Genomic DNA, 21,718 nt, shown 5'->3' on the forward strand with positions numbered 1-21,718 from the left:
GGCTACATTTTAGAATAGCATCCATTCTTCTTTACAAGTGGCCAAATTTTTACCGGCAGAGGAGGACCTAGGACAGTGGTGGCAAACCTATGGCACGCGTACCAGACGCGGCACTCAGAGCCCTCTCTGTGGGCACACGCGCCATTGCCCAAGCCCCGCCTCCTGCAGCCCCCTCCTCACCAGCAGCACCTCCGGAGGAGAGTCGCCCCCAGGTGTGGCCCGCGCAGAGCAGCGCAGCCAAGGACATGGCAGCTGGGCAGCGGGGACAAGACTCCGCCCTCATGCCCTGTCGTGCGCTGTTGATGCTGCAGGGTGCAGGCAGAGGGTGTGGCTGCCATGGTGCTGCAGGACCGCCCTGGGCGATATGTGGCGGGTTGTGGAGGTGGTGGGTAACTCTGCAGGGGGGGCAGGGTTGGGGGGGCTGGGTGGTTTGGGGCACTCGGTCTCTAAAAGGTTCGCCATCACTGACCTAGGAAGTTAGGTGGCTTGAAAAGCAGTCTGCATGAATGATGAAGGTCCAATGATGAATACAAACCTTATTGGAGCTGAATCAAAAACCAGAAATTGATAGCCTGTCACATAGTAGAGTGAGCGCCTGTTACTTGTCCCAGCTTCTGCCAACCTAGCAGTTCGAAAGCACGTAAAAATGCAAGTAGAAAAACAGGGACCACTACGGTGGGAAGGTAACAGTGTTCCATGCGCCTTTGGCGTCTAGTCATGCCGGCCACATGACCACGGAGACGTCCTCGGACAAGCGCTGGCTCTTCGGCTTTGAAACGGAGATGAGCATCGGCCCCTAGAGTCGGAAACGACTAGCACGCATGTGCGGGGGAACCTTTACCTTTACACATAGTAGCACTGGGAAGTCAGTAATTGGATAAGCAGATGTATCTAAGTAGTTATTTGGGCATTTTGATACTGTTACCCATCTTACTTGAAAGCAAGCAACAGCAGATACATGATTGCTATTATAATAGCTGGCACTTGAAAACATACCTTGCTTTTAACATGTGTTATCAGTTAGATACAATTTTGTATATGTGATTTTATAAATGGGTCTCATTTGAAGCCTTCCCAGTATTGGGATTGATGGATATTTTCACAGGCCTTCCTGTAGGGTACAAGCAGGAAGATTTTTATTTGGAAGGAAACTTCCAGCTGGAGTGATACTGTGAATGTGTGTTGAGCAAGGGTAAAATAAGCGGTTGGAGTGATAAATGTGGGAGATCTTTCCACTTTTAAGAATTTTTTTTTTTGCCTCGTGCAAATGTTTTTGAACTGGTCTGAGGTTTAATCTGCCTTCCTTCCTTCCTTTCCCTCTTGGCCCGAAAAAGAACATTTCCCAGACAGATGGGATTAATTTTGTCATGTTCGGCAGGTCACTGCAAGTGCTGCCTGTTTTACTGTTTTGCTATTGTTCTTAAAGATTTGGCGTTCGTTATCTTACAGCCTGTCACATATGAAGGGTGAGCAGGAAATAGAACTCCCAGGGATCTGGTAGGGGTGGGGCTATGCAAATAAGGCTTAGATGGGTATTGGTGGGTTTTTTTAAATCCATATGTTTAGTGTTAAAATGTTGAAATTCAAAAAAAAGTTTTTTAAAAAGGATTTTTTTTAAAAAAAAAAGACTATTACTTTTGAATTAAAATGGAATAGTATAGTATTTGTTAGTGCCAGTTGCTTCTAGTTTGTGCCTGGGTATTACGTGAAGAACCCCTATCTTCCGTTTCTAAATAAAAGCTAAGAGGCTTTTAGTCAATTCACTTTATTGGGTTGTTTTTTTTTAAAAAAAGCAAGAAACATCTTTCCTTTGTTTTATACATGCAGCACGTATATATTGCAGCCATCACTCTCTAACAAGAGCATTCCCACTTGTCTCATACTTAAAGAAAATGATAAATCGCCCATATTCCCCATTCCTCAGAATAAGTGAATATACCTGTCTACAAAAGAAGCGTTCCATTTTTGGGAAGCAGAAAAGGATCAGAGGAGGCATTTTCTTTGGGACCCACCGAAGAGAATATTTGTGGCTCAGGGTTGAACTGTGGAGTCCTTGGTACCATCTGAGCTTAGGAGTTTTCTTGCAGACATTTCATTACCCAACTAGGTAATGTCTTCAGTGCTACTGGTGTTACCTAGCTGGGCAATGAAACTACCCAACAATCTCCAAAAAGCATCAAGGACGCCACATTTTCTGTGATGCTGGGCCAGGCCAGGAATGGCTTTTAAAAGGGGGCCTGGCAGCTTGCATTTCACTGGTAATACTCCAATTGAAGATTTGAAAAATGCTTTGTAGCCTAATTTGACTTATCTACAGCAGGGGTGCCAAACTGCCAGCCCACGGGACCAGTTGCATCATGGGGAGGCCATATGTCACGACACATCACATGATGCAAGTTTGACACCCGTGATCTATGGAGATTCTCATTCATCCCAGGTGATTGTTATTCCCAAATGTGCTTTTTCACAAGGCAACTGGACTTCTTTGTTATAACAAGGAAGTCCAGTCGTCTTGTGAAAAAGCACCTTTGGGATACCTAATTTGAATTGATTGCAGGTAGTCCTCAACTTATAACTATTTGTTTAGCAATGGTTCAGAATTGCAACAGCACTGAAAAAAAAGTGGCTTACAACTGGTCCTCGCTCTTAATAACCATGACAGCATCCCTATGGTCACATGATCAGAATTTGGCTGCTTATCAACCAGCAGGTATTTATAAAAGTTGCAGTGTCCCAGGGTCATGTGATCACCACCTGTGACCTTTCCAGCTGACTTCTAACAAAGTGAATGGGGAAAGCCAAATTTACTTAATGACAATGTGATTTACTTAATAACTGCAGTGATTCACTTAACAACCATGCAAAAAGATCATAAAATTGGGTGCAACCCACAACAATAATCACCTTGCTTAGCAATGGAAAACCTGGTCCCAATTGTAAGGACAGGTCGAAGTCTACCTATAAACATTTTTAATTGGAACCAGTAGATTGAACAACTGTAATCTTATTCTAAGTTTGCCTTTAGCAGTTGGATCAGAGTTAACCCCAAAAAATGCTAGTTTCTGGCACTTAATGCAGGTGGTGGAAAGCATGCAGTTAAGAATTATGATTATAGCATATGAAGAACAGTTGCAGGAATTGGGTAGGCCTAGTTTAATGAAAAGAAGGACTAGGGATGATATAATAGCAGTCTTTCAATATCTAAGGCAGGGGTCTTCAAACCTGGTCCTTTTATGACTTGTGGACTTCAACTCCCAGAATTCCTCAGCCAGTGTGCCTGGCTGAGGAATTCTGGGAGTTGAAGTCCACAATTCATAAAAGGGCCAAGTTTGAAGACCCCTGATCTAAGGGGTTGCCACAAAGAAGAGGGAGTCAGCCTATTCTCCAAAGCACCTGAAGGCAGGACAAGAAGCAACGGATGGAAACTAATCAATGAGAGAAGCAACCTAGAACTAAGGAGAAACTCCCTGACAGTAAGAACATTAATCAGTGGGATGACTTGCTTCCAGAGGTTGTGGGTGCTCTAACACTGGAGGTTTTTAAGAAGAGATTGGACATACGTTTGTCTGAAATGGTGTAGGGTTTCCTGCTTGAGCAGGAGGTTGGACTAGAAGACCTCCAAGGTCTCTTCCAACTCTGTTATTCTGTTAATTATCTTTAGCTCAGTTCCTGGCACCTCCTTGTAAAAGTGTTAAAATTGCTGAAGGCATTTTCCTCTGGTAGGTTATTGACTTTTGGCTGTCTTAGAGAAGACAGAATAGTTGGGTTCACACAACGTGCTGTCCCCTAACCCAGTTTAACAAAATAAAGTGCCATTTCTATGTTCCCATAACATATTATGTTGGAAATAAAAATCCATAGATGGACTGAATTGATATCCTGGTTTGAATATCTTGAGCCAGAGACTACTCACCCCATTTCTAGCCTAGTTAGATATGTTATGTGAGTCCAGTCTGTGGTCCTTCCAGATGTTTCCAGACTGCAACTCATACTATCTCTGATCGTTGGCCAGACTGGCTCAAAATAGAGGAATGGAAATTACAGCTGGATAGACCCAGAATGCCAAATGGAGATATGCCAGTAGCCTGATTCTTCACTAGGCAGTTGCATATGTCCTTCAGGAGCATTCTTCATTCAACCACACCTGTAGAGTGACCCTCAGGTTAATCAGCCTTCCTCAGTTTGACGCCCTCCAGATGTGCTGGGTTTCGTCCTGACACATCTGGAGGATACCAGCCAGGACTCTTGTCTACCAACTCTGGTTTGTGGGGACCATTCAATTATTTTCTAGAATGGGGACTTCTCTGTTCAGTCTTTGGCGGGACATCAAATATGTCCACACAGAAGGATCAATCTAAGGCTGTGTGGGAAGAGAAGTAAATTCTCCCTCTCCCCCACCCCCATGGAAGTTAGAGACTGTTGGTCCTTCCTCTACCCTCTACCCGCTCAGGAACTAGTTGTTGCTTCATTTAGATAATACCCATGATAACAGGTTGGGGAAAGCTATGCTGACAGCTTCCACCTGTCCTTTGGGGAAGGACAAAATCTACCTTGTACTTTTTGGAAGGATTCCTAAGTGAACATAAGTGAGATCTTTTAGAAATGCAGTTTTAAGGAAATAGAAATGCATTTCTAACTGTTCATCTACATTCATTTTAAGAATCTACTTTGACTCTTACGGGTGGGTATCAGGCTTCATCTGTGAAATGCAACCCCCCCCCCCCCCCGAGATGCTCAACTGGCCCTTCCGTTATGAAATTTTTTTTGATAGCCGATTGAAGATGTTTTTGTTTCCTAGGAATTTGAGAAACTATTTCAGAATACTAGAACGTTAGGGCTCCCTTGCTGCTTTATTCTGATTTTTAATGCTGTAATTTATTGCCTTGATTATTACCGCTTCTGATTTTTATCTTGCCATTGCAACGCTCTCTGGGTGGGTTTTCCTATTGTTTGCATAGTAGTTTTTAAATGGCAAACAGATCCAAGATAGGCAGCCCAATAATTTAACCCTGCAGAAGATTTACTGTCTACCCAGCGATTGCAAAAATGACAACAGTTTTTGCAAATAGTTTTGAAGAGCTCACTGATCAAATATGACAGCTTTGTTTCATTTTGGATCTTGGCTAGATTACTAAATCTGTGGCGTTACCTCTCAGAATGTTTTTAATTGCTGCATTATTTCCCTTTCTCCCCACACCCATGTTCTCCGATGTTTAATCTTGTTATTGTTTGCTTTCTTTTTTTCTAGATGTTTCCCTTGCCAGTGACTAATGGAAAAAACAGACCCACGACTCTCGGTAGCACGCAGTTTGGTGGATCAGGTATTGCTTAACTTTCTCTTCCCTTTGGGGAGAAAAGGCCCAAGCTCTTTGATTATAGATGTAATATGTTTTCTGATATTGAGACTATGGTTAACAATCTGGCCCCAAGGACTTAAGACCTCCTTTCCCCAGTTTTAAACACCACTATTTTTTTTATTTTTATTTTTTGCTTTTTGTTTGCCTTAATCTCATTTGCAGGGTTGTTCATATAATAGATGATTGCGGCAGGGATCTAAGGAATAAAATGACATCCTGGTATTTTGATTGTGCTATGGTGTTTTTTTTAAAAAAAAATGGGTGTTTTTTTTAAAAAAATTGGGCTTTTTTGAAAATGCACTTCTTTATGCCCTAAAAATGTCCTGATGATGTTACCTAGTTTGGGTAATGAAACATCTGCAAGAAAACAACCAAGCTCAGAGAGCAGCAAGCATCCCTCATTTCAACCCTGAGCTATTCTCCTTTATTGGCACTTATTTATTTAGCAGTTCATATTTTATAAGCTAATTGTTGTGTTCTTTTTTTTCTTTTTTTGCTTTTTAAAAGAAATTCTGAACCCTTGAGTAAGTGTTTTCTATTCTGCCAGGGGAATACTGTGAGCTGCAGTCCACACAAAGTTGCCAAGATTGAAAAACACTGACTTAAACAATTAAAGCATCTATCTCTCAGTGTTGTGTATCGTACTTCTGGAATTGTCAGGTTCCTTTGAGAAACGAGAGTGCCACAACTTTCAACCCTGGCCTCCTAGCCAGGGGCATAGTCCCAAACACCTGCAAGGTCCCCTCCAATGAATGAAAAGCCCAACGAAGTTGAAAATGAAGGGAAATTCCCACCCTTTTTTTATTTATTAATGATATAAAGCTACAGAGTGCTCTCTTTTCTTCTTGGCCTGGTCCTTTAGCATGAAAGCAAAGAACTGAACTCCATTGTCACTGGGGATCACTTTGATTTGGGGCGTGTGTTCAAGAAAACTTTTTTTTTCTGCCAGCGGGCGATACAAGTTTGTGCAAGTGTTGAATGTTGAAGCTACAGGCGGTGAGAACAAAGCTAAATTCCCCGCCACATGTTCTGTGCCTGAAGGTTGTCGTGTCTGCTATGTTTTCCCTTTTGATGCTCTTTTTCACCAAAAAAAAATGTTTCAAAATGAAGATACCTGCCACAGTCAACCCTTGTGGGATATATTTGCTTGAGGGGTATTATTGTTGTTCTTTGGTTCCATACTTAAGGAATCACTTATGGGTTTAGATCTGTAAGTTTACACTCCATCTCTGCCTGAATTTCATTCTCTAAGGCTGGAAGAAATCCACCACCTTGTGTCGGCTCCTTTTGATTCAGGCTGCCTGCTTTGTAATTAAAAGACGAGCTGTGTAAAATGACATGGACGCATTTAAAGCAAAGAGGGCAGGGCAGGGGGTCCACCTCAACCCCATAATGCCACAGTGATGAGCAGTCTTTCTAGGCTAGCATTTCTCAGCCTCATGCTGGCTGAGGGGATTCTGGGAGTTGAAGTCCAGAACATCTTAAAGCTGCTGAGGTTAAGTAAAACTGTTCTAGACTCTCTCAAACAGAGCGCTTCCTTTCCATCTCCTGTTGTTTCCTAATCTTTTATGAACTGGAAGTGCCAAAGTCTTTTAAACTTAGGAAATTATGCACTCAGACTTGCTGTTCCATCTCAGAGCAACTGTCTTTTTTATTTATCTCTGAGCAATACGCCCAACACTTACACCCATCCAAACATGTTCCCAGGATTTCCTATCAGTTCTGTGTGTGAATTCCAGAGACCAGAAGCGTCAATCAACCACTCAGATCAGTTGTGTGGCCTGTAAATTGGCCCGGGACGGCTCTGCCCCATTATTCGGCGGTTTTAATTCACCAATTATGGTGTTTACTCCATCCTCCTCCTGCCACACCCACCAGCTACACCTTTGCGGATGCAAGAAATGCCAACAGCAACTATGGGATCTGCCATTCTGGAGAGAACAACATATTCCAGACTTGGAAGATTTTTTTTCTCTCTTAAGCAACAAGACTAATATTTTCTTGAACAAGCCATACCTAGGTTGGCAGAGCAAGGCAAGCTTTGGTCTGTTGGATACACACATCACAAAAAAACCCAAACCAATAATTTTACAATTATTATACTAGGAACCATGTTTGAGTGTTCACACACACTGTCCCATGTACTTCTTTCTGGACTCTTGAGATGTTGCTTCAGAGTAGCTACAATTAACCACCTATAATATGGACACCTTGTTTAGATAAAGAAAAGTAAATTTGCAGAAATATCTTATTTTTCTAGGATTTATTTATCCAATGCCCTGCCCTCTGGACCCTCCCATTATCCCCTCCCAACCCGGTAAGGATTAATAGGAGTTGTAATCCAACCACTCAAAAACTACCTTCATGTCAATAAAGGAGTTATAGTTTGTACCAAATTCCACTATGAAGTCAGATGTCCTAGAATAAGTTAGCAAAGCCCAGCTCCCTCCCCAATTTTTCCTTTCTCTAATGCACTGATAGGGTGATGGATAAATTATAATCCCAGTTTAAGTTGATTTCATGCCAGTGTTCTTATGGGAAGTTTTGAACTGCTGCCACTGCTGCTTTAAGAGTTTATATACACACAAACCTTTTCTAAGGGCATGCAATGACTATGCTATGTGTATATAAGCTGTGTACAGATAAATAGAGAAGGGGGGGGGAATGGGCAAATAAGTCACAATGATGGATGCAGCTGTACAGTCAAAACCTCTCCCCCTTTTTACGTGCATATGTGACCTGGAGAGAGGATTTGGGTTCAAAGGCAGCGTGGCCTAGTATGAATACTGCTAGACTAGGAGTGAGGAAACACAGGTTCAGCCTCCCCTCAGCCATGGAAGCTCATTGGCTGACATAGGGCCAGTTCCTCCCTCTCAACCCAAGAGCCAGTCAGGTCTGTGGGGAAGGGACTGGACTAAGAGTGATGAGAACTGGATTCTAGTTTGCTCTCAGCTGTTGGAAACTCATTGGCTGACTTTGGGCCTGTCCTCTCCTCTCAGCCTATCAGGTCTTGTGGGGGAAGGGGCTGGACTAAGAGTGATGAGAACTGGATTCTACTTTGCTCTCAGCTATTGGAAACTCATTGGCTGACTTTGGGCCTGTCCTCTCCTCTCAGCCTATCAGGTCTTGTGGGGGAAGGGGCTGGACTAAGAGTGGTGAGACTTGCGTTCTAGTTCCCTCTCAGCCATGGAAGCTAGTTAGTTGACTTCGAACCAATCCTTACCTCTCGGCCAAACTGGAAGGGTTAGTATGGGGAAAATGAGGAAGAGGGAACACTATGTAAGCTGCCTTCAACTGCTCTACAAAACGCTGTATAGAACTCAAATAAATAAATACAACTGAAGATTTTTAAAAAATTTTTTAAAATTTTCCCTACAGCTTTCCATCTAGAACAGGGGTATCAAACTCAATTTCATTGAGGGCCGCATCAGCATTGCGATTGCCCTCAGGGGGCTGGGCCAGGGTGGGCGTGGCCTACTGGGTGGGCGTGGCTAAAGTGCGTATGGCCTACTGGGTGGGCGTGGCCAGCTCTACATCGTTCGCATCAAGGGTGCCTATGGGGGCCTGGGCAGGAGTGGGGCAGATCTGAGGGTCTCTGGCAGAAGGAGGGTCTCTGGGCCAGGGCCAAGGCAGTGGGGGCCGTTCCCTCACTGTTTCCAGGATGGCTTCGCGGGCCGCATGAAACCACTTCGCGGGCCAGATCTGGCCCCCCTGGGCCTTGTGTTTGACATGTCTGATCTAGAATAACCTGGAGCCTCCAAAATCATTCTAAGATTAAGAATGGGGTTTCTTTGTGTATGTGGGGGAAATTTTGCAAACTATAGCTTTTAACTTAAAAAATAAAGTCTTTCCTCTATTTTTGAGGCAGCTTGCAGTCATATCAGCGCAGCAGACTTGTTCTTTTTGACAAAAAAAAAGCTGGAAGGGAAAAAAGCTTCAGTATAATTGCTCACAGTATGGCAAAGAAGCTTCTACTGTGTTTTTAGCCCTGGTTTGAGAGGTGGGGATAGAAGTGTGACATTTGTGAGCAAATGGGCTGCAGGTTTAGGGTTTTTGGTATGGCCCTTGGAGGACAGCAGAAAAGCATGTCATTGAACCTGGAGAATCTCAGGTTGGAGATAACCAGGCATGCTGGCTGGGGAATTGTGGGAGCTGAAGTCTTAAATTTGCCCAGGTTGAAAAACAGTGCTCTCATCCCTAAATAGGAAGGATGTAATTCCACCACATACCATCAGCTGTGTGTGTGTGTGTGTGTGTGTGTGTGTGAGAGAGAGAGAGAGAGAGAGAGAGAGAGAAAGGAAGGAAGGAAGAAAGAAAGAAAGAAAGAAAGAAAGAAAGAAAGAAAGAAAGAAAGAAAGAAAGAAAGAAAGAAAGAAAGCCTCCACTTTGCCATAAGAATTCTTCTCATGCTGGCTGGGACATCTTTGACCATAGGTCAACTGATAACCATAAGGTCTCATGCTATCCACCCCTTCCCAAATTCTTACCGGTATGTATTCACTCACCCTAAGCCTTCCACAAGTTGCCCCTAGATTGTGATATTTTAAAGTGAGAAGGGGCCCAAGAAATATAAACATTGTCTATATAAAAAATTTCTCCAGTGTTGTATCTAAAAGGGAAAGCTCATGATATGGCCCATTTTTTCACACGTGCAAGGGCTGAGATATAGTTCTCATTTCCTTTTAAAAGGTTAATGCTGGGGAAAAAGCTTGGGGCAAGTTACTAGTCAGAAAAAAAACCCCGGCTTAGTCCTCCCAACATGCTAAGCCATAATGTGGCTTTTTGGAGAGTTGTGCGAATCCATCATGGTTTGTGAGCTACAGTTCATAATTAGCGGAAGTCATAACCCAGCCAAGAAAGAAACATGGCTTAGTCCAGTGAGCCAGACCAAGGCAGGGGTCTAAGCAGACTCATCTGGTACCAACATTCTCCTAAGTCCCTTGAACTTTTGTGAACTTATAAATCCTTTTTTTAAAAAGGCCATCTGGTCTTTATCTCATCTGGCAGTGATTTGTCAAGTTGTGCTTCCCTTTTTGCCCTGCTTCTTCAAAAAACATTTTTGGGGGTAACTCCCCCATTCTCCCCTCATGCAGATGTCCCTAATCTTGGAACCTCCAGATGTTTTTCTCACTACATCTGCAGAGTATCAGGTTGAGCAAAGCTGTTCTGTTAAGAGAGGAACAGGGGAAAATGATGTAGCTTCCCTGCTGTTTGCACAGAAAAAGTTTATACCTTCATCAGATCTGCCAGCTGCTTTAAGGCCTCATGTTTTGCTTTTTTTTTGTTTATTTGGAAAGTTGGGAATCTGCTCTTTTTTCCCCCATGGGTGTGTTGACTGTGTGCTGGGTCACCACACCTCAATCTGGGGGTGTCTTGCTGTGGTTCTCCTCTTTGCATTCTCCCACTTGGTTTAGATTTGAGCACAGCCCCGATCTGGAGCATCTTCAGCAATAGCAGGCTTGACTCTTACAGCCTTCTGGAGCATCTGTGGCAGGTAGAACATTTGCTGATATGGCACAAAAGCATGAGAAACATGAGTCAGAATTCAAGCTTTCATTAAAAAAAATAAAGTCCCAAGTCTGTGTCGAAGTGTGTACGTAATGGATGATTAAGTAAGAATAGCGACTATTAGGGATGATAATGTCTGCCTGTCATAAGGCCACCTGACTCCAGATAACCCTGGATATCATAGAGCAGGGGTAGGCAACCTTGGCTCTTTTATGACTCATGGACTCCAACTCCCAGAATTCCTGAGCCAGCTTAGGAGTTGGGAGTTGAAGTCCATGAGTCATAAAAGAGCCAAGGTTGCCGACCCCTGTCATAGAGGAATAAAGCATGCCAATTAACATCAGCCAATAATTAATCCAGATGGGATGGCCCATATTCTCTTTGCACAATCATAATTGTTAAGGAGCCACACCCCACATTCTAACCAATTCCTGGGAGAAAATTGGGCAGGGGGGGAGGGACATTTTAATTATCTTGACATGCCACCCATCTCATTGTCCAAAGTGACTCTTGAGTGGTTTACAATAGAATAATTATTCAAATTAACAAGAATCAGAAAAACTTCCAACCTTTATTTATTTACCTTTTTTTACTACATGAACTCATTTTCTGGGCTCACATACATAATACATTGCAGTTTTGACCAACCAAACGGGTTGGATTCATTCGTTCGTGTTAGAGCAATTAAAAATGGCCAGGTTGGAACAGTTAACCAGCCTTGTAACATGTTACTCCAGTGTAGCTACTTGGTCTTTAAATGAACTGGTGAAGTGTCTTGTGTTGAGCGCTGCTACTCGCGATTGGAACAGACAGTACACAATTGAAATGGATACCTAAATGGCTTCCTAAAGTAAATTAGCTTCCTATATTTGTGTCTTAACGTTAAACAGAAAATTAGAGGATATCCTGGTAAATGCCAGCATCCTTCCTCTTTTAAAAATAAACCAATGAGTGCCAATGAGGTGTAGGAGTTAAGAAGCTGGGCTCTGTGGAGACCTGGGGTTTGTACTCTTTTCTCCCCTTCCCCATCTCACAGCCACGAAAGCCATTGGCTGGTTTGGGGCCAGTCCTTCCCTCTCAACCGTAGAGCCAATCAAGAGCAGTGAAGGGCCTGGAACTAGAAGTGGGGAAATGTTCATTGGCTGGCTTTGGGCTGGTCCCTCCCTCTCAACCCCATAGCCAATAAAGTCCAATGGCAAAGATGCTGAATTAGGAGTTAGGACAGGGGTCAGCAACCTGAAACAGTGAAAGAGCCACTCGGAACCGGTTCCCTCACAAAAGGAAAAACTGGGAGCCGCAAAAAATATGTGTGCATGCGCATACATGCGCAGAACAGGGTTTGACTGAAGAGTGGAGCCAAGGCGAGATGCACCTACCCTGCATATTTGAATTGATTGGTTGAACTTTTTTAGCCCCACTTTTTTTTTTTTTTTTGGACTGCACATGGCAGAGGACTGGGAGCCACAGGAGATGGCTGAAAGAGCCGCATGCGGCTCTGGAGCCGCGGGTTGCAGACCTGTGAGTTAGGAGAATCAGAGTCCCCCTTTTAATTCTGGCCCACAGTCCCTCCCTCTCAGCCCAAGAGCCAATCAGGTGTAGCAGTGGACTGGGAGAGCGAGCCCCAGGTTCGAGTCCCCCAGTTAGCCCTTGAAAGTTTCCGGAGACTGGGCGTTCACTTTTTCAACTCGGCCTATCTCACAAGGTTGGTATGTGGAAAAATGGGAGGACTGATATAGGCTGTCTTGAGCTGCTGGAGGGAAGGTGGCATATAAATCAAAATGTAAACACCTTTCCTGTCTTGACATTTATTCCTTGAAAACTGCAAGCTTCAAAGCATGTACAAAGCTAAGCACGCGATTTTGGGGACAGGACTGCTGCCAGAGAGTGGAGCTCTATGCGGAGAGAGGCAGTAAATAAATTTAACAAATAAATACATAAATAAAAGTAAACAGGGCTGGGAAAACAAAACCCTGATTGGCTTTCTTGTGCATATCGGTGTAATTAAACTTAAGCTGAGTGTGGTTTGCATGGCTACCTCTCTTAAAAATTAGACAGTAGGAGCCACTGTTGCAGTTTCTGGAATTTCAGACTGTATACATTGCTGGCCTAGAAAAAATATGCATGTGAAAGATGAAGCTTGTATGCACAACTACACATATTTCTGCAGGGTCAGGAGAAATTGCTGTGAGATCCAGGATTCAGTTTCCATCAGTTCTTTTTAAGTTTCTAGTCCTTAAGATTGAGACCGTATTTTAAAAAATGAGCTGAAATTGAGGGAAGTCTGAGAAAGTATTCTAAAGGCAGGTGAGATGACAGTGCATCGAGTTCCTTCTTGGTCCCTCCCTGTGTCCCATAACACCTGCCACAAAAAAAAATAGCAGGGCAAAACGAAAGAAGATTAACAAAATTGGCTGAACTTCTAACAGTTTGGGGCACTGCATTTGAGGTGGTAAGCTGCCGTAGGAAAACTTGGTTTTGAGGGATGAAATACAATACAGATTTTAAAAATAAAGTTACATATACGCCTGTTGAAGTATTGTTCATGCCAGCACTGTGATTTTTGTGCTGCTCAGATCTCTCTGGGCCCACCCAACCAATCACCCATCTCTTGACCCAGTAATCCTCTTGCTGCCTTTTTTAGCTACCTTTTTGGCAAAAAAAAATGTATTGGGGAAGGCTTTAGAGTTCTTTCCCGGCTCTGGATTTTCTTTTTAATTGTTAACCTGGCACACTTTGATCTCTTTCCAAAAGAGAGAGAAAGAAATGTGTTGGCAAGGCTTCTGAGAGCTGCAGCATCCCTGCAACAGCCCTCTCTCCCTCTTCATCTCCCAAACAAAGAATTAAACTGCTAACCTGGATAGAAGAAGAAATAGTCTCCACCTTTTATTGTAGAGCTGTGGATGATATCAGCCTTTCTTTTCACCTGCTTAAAATAAAAATTTGGCAATGGTGTTTTATAGAGCTGTCTGTTTGGGGTTTAAGGGAGTTCAGATCTCCATGCAAGATTTTAAAAAGAGCTACGCAAATGTGAAGGAAAGCTTCAATAAATCCATAATTACCATTACATCCATCTTTTCCAACTCTGCTGGCAGCCTTTCTAGAACAAGGTGGTTACCGTAGTTGTCTCAGAAACAAGATGCTAGCATAAGAAACCCCTGGCTCAGTACAGCAGAACGTTGTTGGGGCATATGAATCTTCTCTTTTTCCAAGCTCAATAATGCAAGGCAAAATAAGATGTTCCCCCAAAATTGGTCCTAGCTGTCTGGTCAATTTGCAATGCAACGGCCTTCAGTAACGAGATCTATGATGCATTGTTCAAATAACTCACTTGATTGGGCATCCAATTTGGATTTCAGAGTTTGTCACAAGAGTGTGACACGCTGCCCTCTCCATTTTTGCCCAGTAATCTTAAGTGTAAGAAAACAAGCAAGTTATATTTTTTTAACTGAGTTATGCAAGGTGTCTGGAGACTCTCCAGGTTGCTATATCTCTTATGCCCACATAAAATTTAAATTCCAATTTCTGTCTTAATAGTTGCTGACCTCACAAACCTGCTCATATCTTCTGACGAGGCCTTTGACTCCTGCTCTGTGTTATTGCTGCAGCAATTGGCACCATCAATTTGCTTGAGATTCTAACTAGTCTGTAGTGAAATAGTCTGGTGCACATCATATAGGTCCAGCAGAAAATGAACAAACAAAAAATCGCCTTTAAAACAATACCAAATGAAATGTTCTTGGCCCCTGTCTTGGCATTAAAGGCATTATGGTGGCATCACAGTCTCTCTAAGTTTTCCAGATCTTTAGAAAATGTTCTACTTTTGCAGCAATGACTTTTGGATTTACTTCCCATTCTGAGATCTGCCCTAGTGGAAACTTCAAAGAATTCTGACCTACAATATTCAGAGACCAATGGAAAAGAAAATGTTCTTTGCATTCACAAGTTTCTTTTCACCCAAATTATATTATTATTGATCATTGTGCAGTCAGCCAGATGTTCAGACTTGATTTGGCATTTTTGTCTATCTGTCGAGTCCTTATCAAGGACCTGGGATAGGCAGATGTGGATGTTTGATGGTATTATAGATATTGTTGCAGGATGGAAGTAGTTCCTAGTAAGGTCGCCTTTTGCAATTGACTAATGGCGAATTTGTCAATGCCAATGGTGTTCAAGTGGTGCTCCAGTTGTTTTGGGATTGCACCCAAGGCGCTTATTACTATTGGTACTAGTATATCCTTGCTTGCCTTTGCCATAGTCGTTCTATTTCTCTTTGTAGGTCTTTGTATTTTGTTATCTTCTCCAGTTCTTTCTCGTCTATCCTCTACGTCCACTATCCAGAATTTTTTGTCTTCCGCATCGACAGTTGTTAAGTCCAGGGTGTTATGTGGCAGGTGCTTGTCTGTTTGAATTCTAAAGTCCCACACAGCAATTTAACTTTTATCATTTTCTATGACTTTTTCTATTTTATGATCCCACCAGTTCTTGCTTGCAGGCAAATGATATTTCTTGCAGATCTTCCAATGCACCATTGTTGCTACTTTGCCATGCCGCTGCTTGTAGTCAGTCTGTGTGATCTTGCAGCAGCTTGCCAGGTGGTCCACTGTTTCTTCAGCTTCTTTGCATAGGTGGCACTTACTGTCTGTTGCTGTCTTCTCAATTTTTACTTTGTACACATTTGCTGTTGCTGTTGTTGTTGTTATTGTTGTTGTTGTTGTTGTTGTTGTTATTATTATTATTATTATTATTATTATTATTATTATTATTATTATTGCCTTGATATGGTCTCCAGTAAAGATTAAATCCAGGAACTGGGACAAAACTCTCTTTGAGAGATGGTGCAGTGGTTAGAATGCAGCATTGCAGCCTAATTCTGCTAACTGCCAACTGCCAGCAGTTCAAGTCTCAACATTTCAAGGTTGATTCAGCCTTCATCCCAGTTTGTTGGGGGCAATAGGCTGACTGTAAACTGCTTAGAGAGCGCTGTAAAGCACTGTGAAGTGGTATATAAGTCTTAAGTGCTATTGCTGTTGCTTTTGATATAAATTGTGAATCTGAAAAAGTGGTATCAGAGTCCTGGTTTTGGACCACATAGCTCCCTTCTTATAAGTAGTCCTCAACTGACGGATGGTTCAAAGTTACAGTGGCACTGAAAAAAGTGACCTATGTCCATTTTTCACACTTACGATTGTTGCAGCGTTTCCATGGTGTTTGGCAACTGACATGTATTTATGACAGTTTCAGTGTCATGTTTTGCAACCTTCTGACAAGCAAAGTTAATGGGGAAGCCAGATTCAGGTAAAAAACCATATTCACTTAACAACCGTGACAAGAAGGGTCGTAAAATGGGGCAAAACGCACTGAAGGATCATTTTGCTTAGCAATCAATTTTGGGCTCAATTGTGGTCAGACGTCAAGGACTACTTTTATGTATCAAAGGACCAGTCTTGGGTCAGTACCAGAATTATGCACCGTGGATGTGTCACCTTTATCCAGATTTATCCCTGTGTTCTGTTCTCAAAGTGGGAAAACTGCAGCTTGCTCCTGCTAAAACCAGAGTGTGTTAAATAGGAATAACGGGGGGAAAAGAGTGCGTATTTCTTTCTGTGTTTGCAAGCCAGAGTATTAAAAATCATATATGATTACACTAAAGATGCACAACTTAAGACCACATGGCCTGCCTCCTTTATAAGCTTTGAATGCAGCTCTAGACATCCAAAAGCTGTTATCAAATTGTAATTTTAAACATGACCTAAGGGGAAAATTACAAAGACACGACTGGAGAGTAATCGCATTATAACTATATAACGTTAATGAAACTAACATGTCATTGAGATTAAATTCAATTTTATTTTCTCCACGTATTACATGGTGGTGTGTAACCCCCAACACATGACTCAAAAGCCTTTGTAACCTTTCATTTTTCATATTCCTGTTTATTTTTTATTGCTTTTTAATAACAAAAAAGAGTAAGTGGAAAGAACAAACACAATGATAATGATCAAGATACATTGTCAAACAGAAGGGGGGGGCAAAGAACACATAAAAAGTTAATGAAAGTGAAAGAAATCCAACAAAGAAAAATATAGTGTGATTTGTCATAACAGAAAACAATTACACTTCTATATATACTTATCTAATGCAAATAATGTGTTATTCAAATAAGTCTTGCAGGTCCACATATGTGAACATCCAATCAAATTGATTTATTGCTAAAAAGCCTATGACTAGGAATCTTCTCAACTAAGGGTTATCACCTGCTTGGAATTAGATAAGGATCAATGGAATTCAAAGAAGCTTGGACTTAGTTTGCTTTGTTCGAGGCTGATCCCTCTTTTAACTCTGGCCCCAGGTTCTGCCACTGGCCCTACAAATATGCATTATTTCTAATACTTTTATACACCTATCATTTTTAAACCTATATTCCACATAAGTGAGTCCCATATTTTATTAAGCTTGTCTAAACAAAGTCTGCATGGGGTTTGTATATTCCTACTTATACGTTGTACACCTTCATAAAGTTTACTTTCGACGTTTTACTTGGTGCAACTTGTCACTGCAATTTTGCAGAGCATGCACGAGAACATGGCATTATTATACATGAATCAGGCTACTTTGGTTCATTCCACAAAACCAGAATTAAAACATGGGTTAGTATGGTGTCTGTTTGAAGCCACAGTCACGATCACAGCTTCTGATTACTAGTTTTGTTATAGTTGGAAAGGCAGATGTGAATTAGAGGCAGTGCTTTGTAAGCATCCCATGTAGTGGTGGGGAATTCATTTGGTCACAAATGAAGGCAAAATATACCTGTCCCAGGATAATGTTGCAGAAGCCAATCTGGCTCAGGCACCGGGACCAAGGGTGTAGTCTTCCGAGCTTTTGGACTCATGCTGGAGCCCGTCCTCGGGGAACGTCTCTCTCACCAGACATCAATAATAATAATAATAATAATAATAATAATAATAATAATAATAATAATAATAATAATAATAATAATAATAATAAAATTTGGAAGGGACCTTGGAGGTCATCTAGTCCAACCCCCTGCTCAGGCAGGAAACCCTATACCATTTCAGACAAATGGCTGGCCAGTCTCTTCTTAAAAACTTCCAGTGTTGGAGCATTCACCACCTCTGGAGGCAGGTTGTTCCACTGGTTGATTGTTCTAACTGTCAGGAAGTTTCTCCTTAGTTCTAGGTTGCTTCTCTCCTTGACTAGTTTCCATCCGTTGCTTCTTGTCCTGCTTTAAGGTGCTTTGGAGAATAGCTTGACTCCCTCTTCTTTGTGGCAGCCCCTGAGATACTGGAACACTGCTATCATGTCACCCCTCACCCTTCTCTTCGTTGAACTACACATACCCAATTCCAGCAACCGTTCCCTATATGTTTTAGCCTCCAGTCCCCCGATCATCTTTGTTGCTCTTCTCTGTACCCTTTCTACTGTAGAGTCTCGACATCTTTTGACATTCCCTAAGAATGGGCTCCAGCACGAGTCTAAAAGCTTGGAAGACGAAAACCTCTGGTCCCAGTGACCAACCCAGATTGCATCGTGCAATTAATTTTGTGGCCAGCGTTGATTTGTGCGTGTGAAAGAAAGCAAGTTGACTCCACATTTGTGCCAGTCTGTGCAAGACACAGGCAACAGAAAAGCATTTGGCAACTGAACTATGAAATCACTGCCCATCTCTGAATTTGCCTGGAAAGCTTAACCCTTCGTTTACCTCTGGGTTCCTCCCTCTCCCCATCTTGTTTTCACCCAGTCCCCTGGGAGAGAGTGAAGGACATTTCTAGAGAGAAAATCAGCCGAAGGGATAAATTAGCTTCTCTTCTAAAAAAAACATGCTCTCCATTTGTGGGGGCCGTGGAAGAAGGACATACTTGCCATTGCAACTGTAGGTGAACTCCTATGCTTTTGGAAAATGGCTTTGGAAAATCCAAAAATCAGATTGGACAAGCAGGCCTGGAGCAAAGAGTTGAGAGTCCCACTGTCTTTGTTTTTTTTTTCTTCTTCCTGCCTTCCACCCGCCCCCTCCAATGCTATTGGGAGCGTGTTAATGAAAAAGGGTGGTGTCCTGGGGTGATGGGGGTCCCCCTTTTTCTCCAGCTCTTGCCCAACCAATTGTCTCTTCTTTTTCCCTTAACAATCACAGTGGTCTCCTTTCCAAACGCTTGCAAATACCCTATTAACATTGTTATACGAAACAGCAGTACACCATTTAATTAGGAAAAATAAGAGCTAACCTCCACCATATGTTATGCTTCTGTTGGTATTTGCATTTGAAAGTCCAACTGCATTTCAAACGCAGAGCTGGGATTTTCGCCATATGAGCAGCCTCCACGTTTGGGTTGCTATGGGGGAAAACTGGGGGGAGGGGGGGAATTCAGTGTACTTTCCTGATGGAATTGAAATCTGTTTATTTTTCTGGAGAGCATTTTCCTTTTTTTAAGAGGTGAAGGTTTTTTTTAATAGAAGATGATTTTTTTTTGCAAATTATCAGCAAAGATTGGGCTTTTGGCATATGTTTTTGTGCAAGGAAGCTCTTCCCACCCACATGGACCTGTTGGAGGAATTTTTATTTGCAGATGCATATATACAGCCTTTCTCACTCATCAAATTAAAGAGTTTCCTGTTATTGAGTATGCCTAGTTTAATGAAAAGAAGGACTAAAGGTGACATGATAGCAGTCTTCCAATATCTCAGGGGCTGCCACAAAGAAGAGGGGGTGAATTTATTCTCCAAATCACCTGAAGGCAGTAAAGAAGCAATGGAAAGAAATTAATCAAGGAGAGAACCAACCAAGAACTAGGGAGAAATTTCCTGACAGTGAGAACAATTAACCAGTGGAACCACCTGCCTCCAGAAGCTGTGAGTGTTCCAGCACTGGAGGTTTTTAAGAAGAGATTGGATAGCCATTTGTCTGAAATGGTATAAGATCTCCTGCTTGAGCAGAGAGTTGGACTAGAAGACCTTCAAGTTCTCTTCCAGATCTGTTATTCTGTTTTTAAGCTGAAGAGGCAAAGATGCTGGGCGAGGTAGGACAAGGGAGACTTGGCTTCTAACACCCCCACCCCACCCCCAGCCATGGACATGAAATCACAGCTGCCAGTTTTTTAGTTGGTGTTGGCCTTCATACGCATCAAGGTCTTTCCAAGAAAACTAGGCTGTCGTAATGTATCAACGTAGTATATGTGCAGTTCCAAGCGGTGTGGTCTTTTGTAAATATGGTTCCTCGCATTGTCAGTCAGATGTTTAGATTGGATTTGGCATTTTTATCTCCCTATCGAGTCCTTCCCAAGGACCTGAGATAGGCCAATTACTATTTATTTATTTATTTATTTATTTATTTATTTATTTAATTTATATACCGCCCTTCTCTCAAGAGACTCAGGGCGGTTAACAGGGCAATACGTAAAAGACAGATACAAAAGTTAAAATTATTAAAACATGATTAAACAATGCCCATAGTACAAATTTAAAATTAAAGTCATAATAACAAACCCACCCCATCCCATCAGGCCAGGCCCGCTTCCTTAAAGAGATGGGTTTTAAGGTCACGCCGGAAGGAGCGGAGGTCGGGCGCCATCCGGAGCTCTACCGGAAGATGGTTCCATAAGTCCGGTGCACCCACAGAGAACGCTCTCCCCCTGGGGGCCACCAGTCGGCATTCTTTGACCGGCGGCACCCTGAGGAGGCCCTCTCTGTGGGAGCGTACTGGGTGGAGGGAAGTTGACGCCGGCTGCAGGTGCTCCCCAAGGTATTCTGGACCCATGCCATGGAGGGCATTGTAGGTCATTACCAACACCTTGAACCTCACCCGGAAGACAACTGGCAACCAATGCAGCTCGCGGAGCAAAGGTGTAACACGGGAGTATCGGGAGACCCCCGACACAACTCTCGCGGCTGCATTCTGTGCCAGCTGGAGCCTCCGAGTGGTCTTCAAGGGTAGCCCCATGTAGAGAGCGTTGCAGTAATCAAGACGAGAGGTCACGAGCGCATGAGTGACCGTGCGCAAGGCATCCCGGTCTAGGCGAACCTGGGCGAACGCCCCCCTAGTTACAGCTACAATATGGTCTTCTAAAGAGAGCTGTGAATCTAGGAGGACTCCCAAGTTGCGAGCCCTATCTACAGGAGGTAATGACTCACCCCCCATAATGAGGGGTGGGATATCCTGAATATCCCGGGATGCCGGTACGCACAGCCACTCCGTCTTGTCGGGGTTGAGACGAAGCCTGTTCCTCCCCATCCAGACCCGGACCGCCTCCAGGCACCGGGACATCACGTCGAGGGCATCACTGGGGTGGTTTGGGGTCGAAATGAAAAGCTGGGTATCATCAGCATACTGATGATACCCAACTCCAAAACCACGAATGATCTCACCCAGCGGTTTCATATAGATGTTGAACAGAAGGGGCGAGAGGACCGACCCCTGAGGGACTCCACAAGCGAGAGGCCTCGCGGTCGACCTCTGCCCCCCCGTCAACACCGACTGCGAACGTCCCAGGAGATAGGAGGAGAACCACTGAAGAACTGTGCCTCCCACTCCCAATCCCCTGAGACGCCGCAGCAAGATACCATGGTCGATGGTATCGAAAGCCGCTGAGAGGTCTAATAGGACTAGAACAGAGGAGTATCCTCTGTCCTGAGCCCTCCAGAGATCATTCACCAGCGCGACCAATGCCGTCTCCGTGCTGTACCCAGGCCTGAAGCCCGATTGGTACGGGTCTAGATAATCCGCTTCATCCAGGACCAGAGGGAGCTGATGCGCCACCACACTCTCAACAACCTTCGCAAGGAAGCGAAGGTTGGAGACCGGACGAAAGTTATTCAAAACAGCCGGATCCAAGGTAGGCTTC

General features: G+C 43.2%; 1 protein-coding gene and 1 long non-coding RNA gene across 10 annotated transcripts in view; both read left to right on the forward strand.

The window, feature by feature from the left end:
- The window catches only part of TCF3 (transcription factor 3), a 129,404-nt gene that overhangs the window by 10,359 nt on the left and 97,327 nt on the right, over positions 1–21,718 (forward strand). For all 9 annotated transcript variants that reach the window (XM_083349652.1, XM_083349654.1, XM_083349655.1 and 6 more), the window contains exon 3: positions 5,249–5,321. In XM_083349652.1, coding sequence (XP_083205778.1) covers positions 5,249–5,321 — 73 coding nt within the window. The remainder of the gene's footprint in view (positions 1–5,248; positions 5,322–21,718) is intronic.
- Positions 8,397–9,670, forward strand: LOC310632803. The gene is made up of 2 exons (XR_014490916.1): positions 8,397–8,754; positions 9,112–9,670. It is a non-coding gene; the product is annotated as an uncharacterized lncRNA (long non-coding RNA).

This window comes from Vipera ursinii (genome assembly GCF_947247035.1).
Source record: "Vipera ursinii genome assembly, chromosome: 1".
NCBI classification, from domain to species: Eukaryota; Metazoa; Chordata; class Lepidosauria; order Squamata; family Viperidae; genus Vipera; species Vipera ursinii.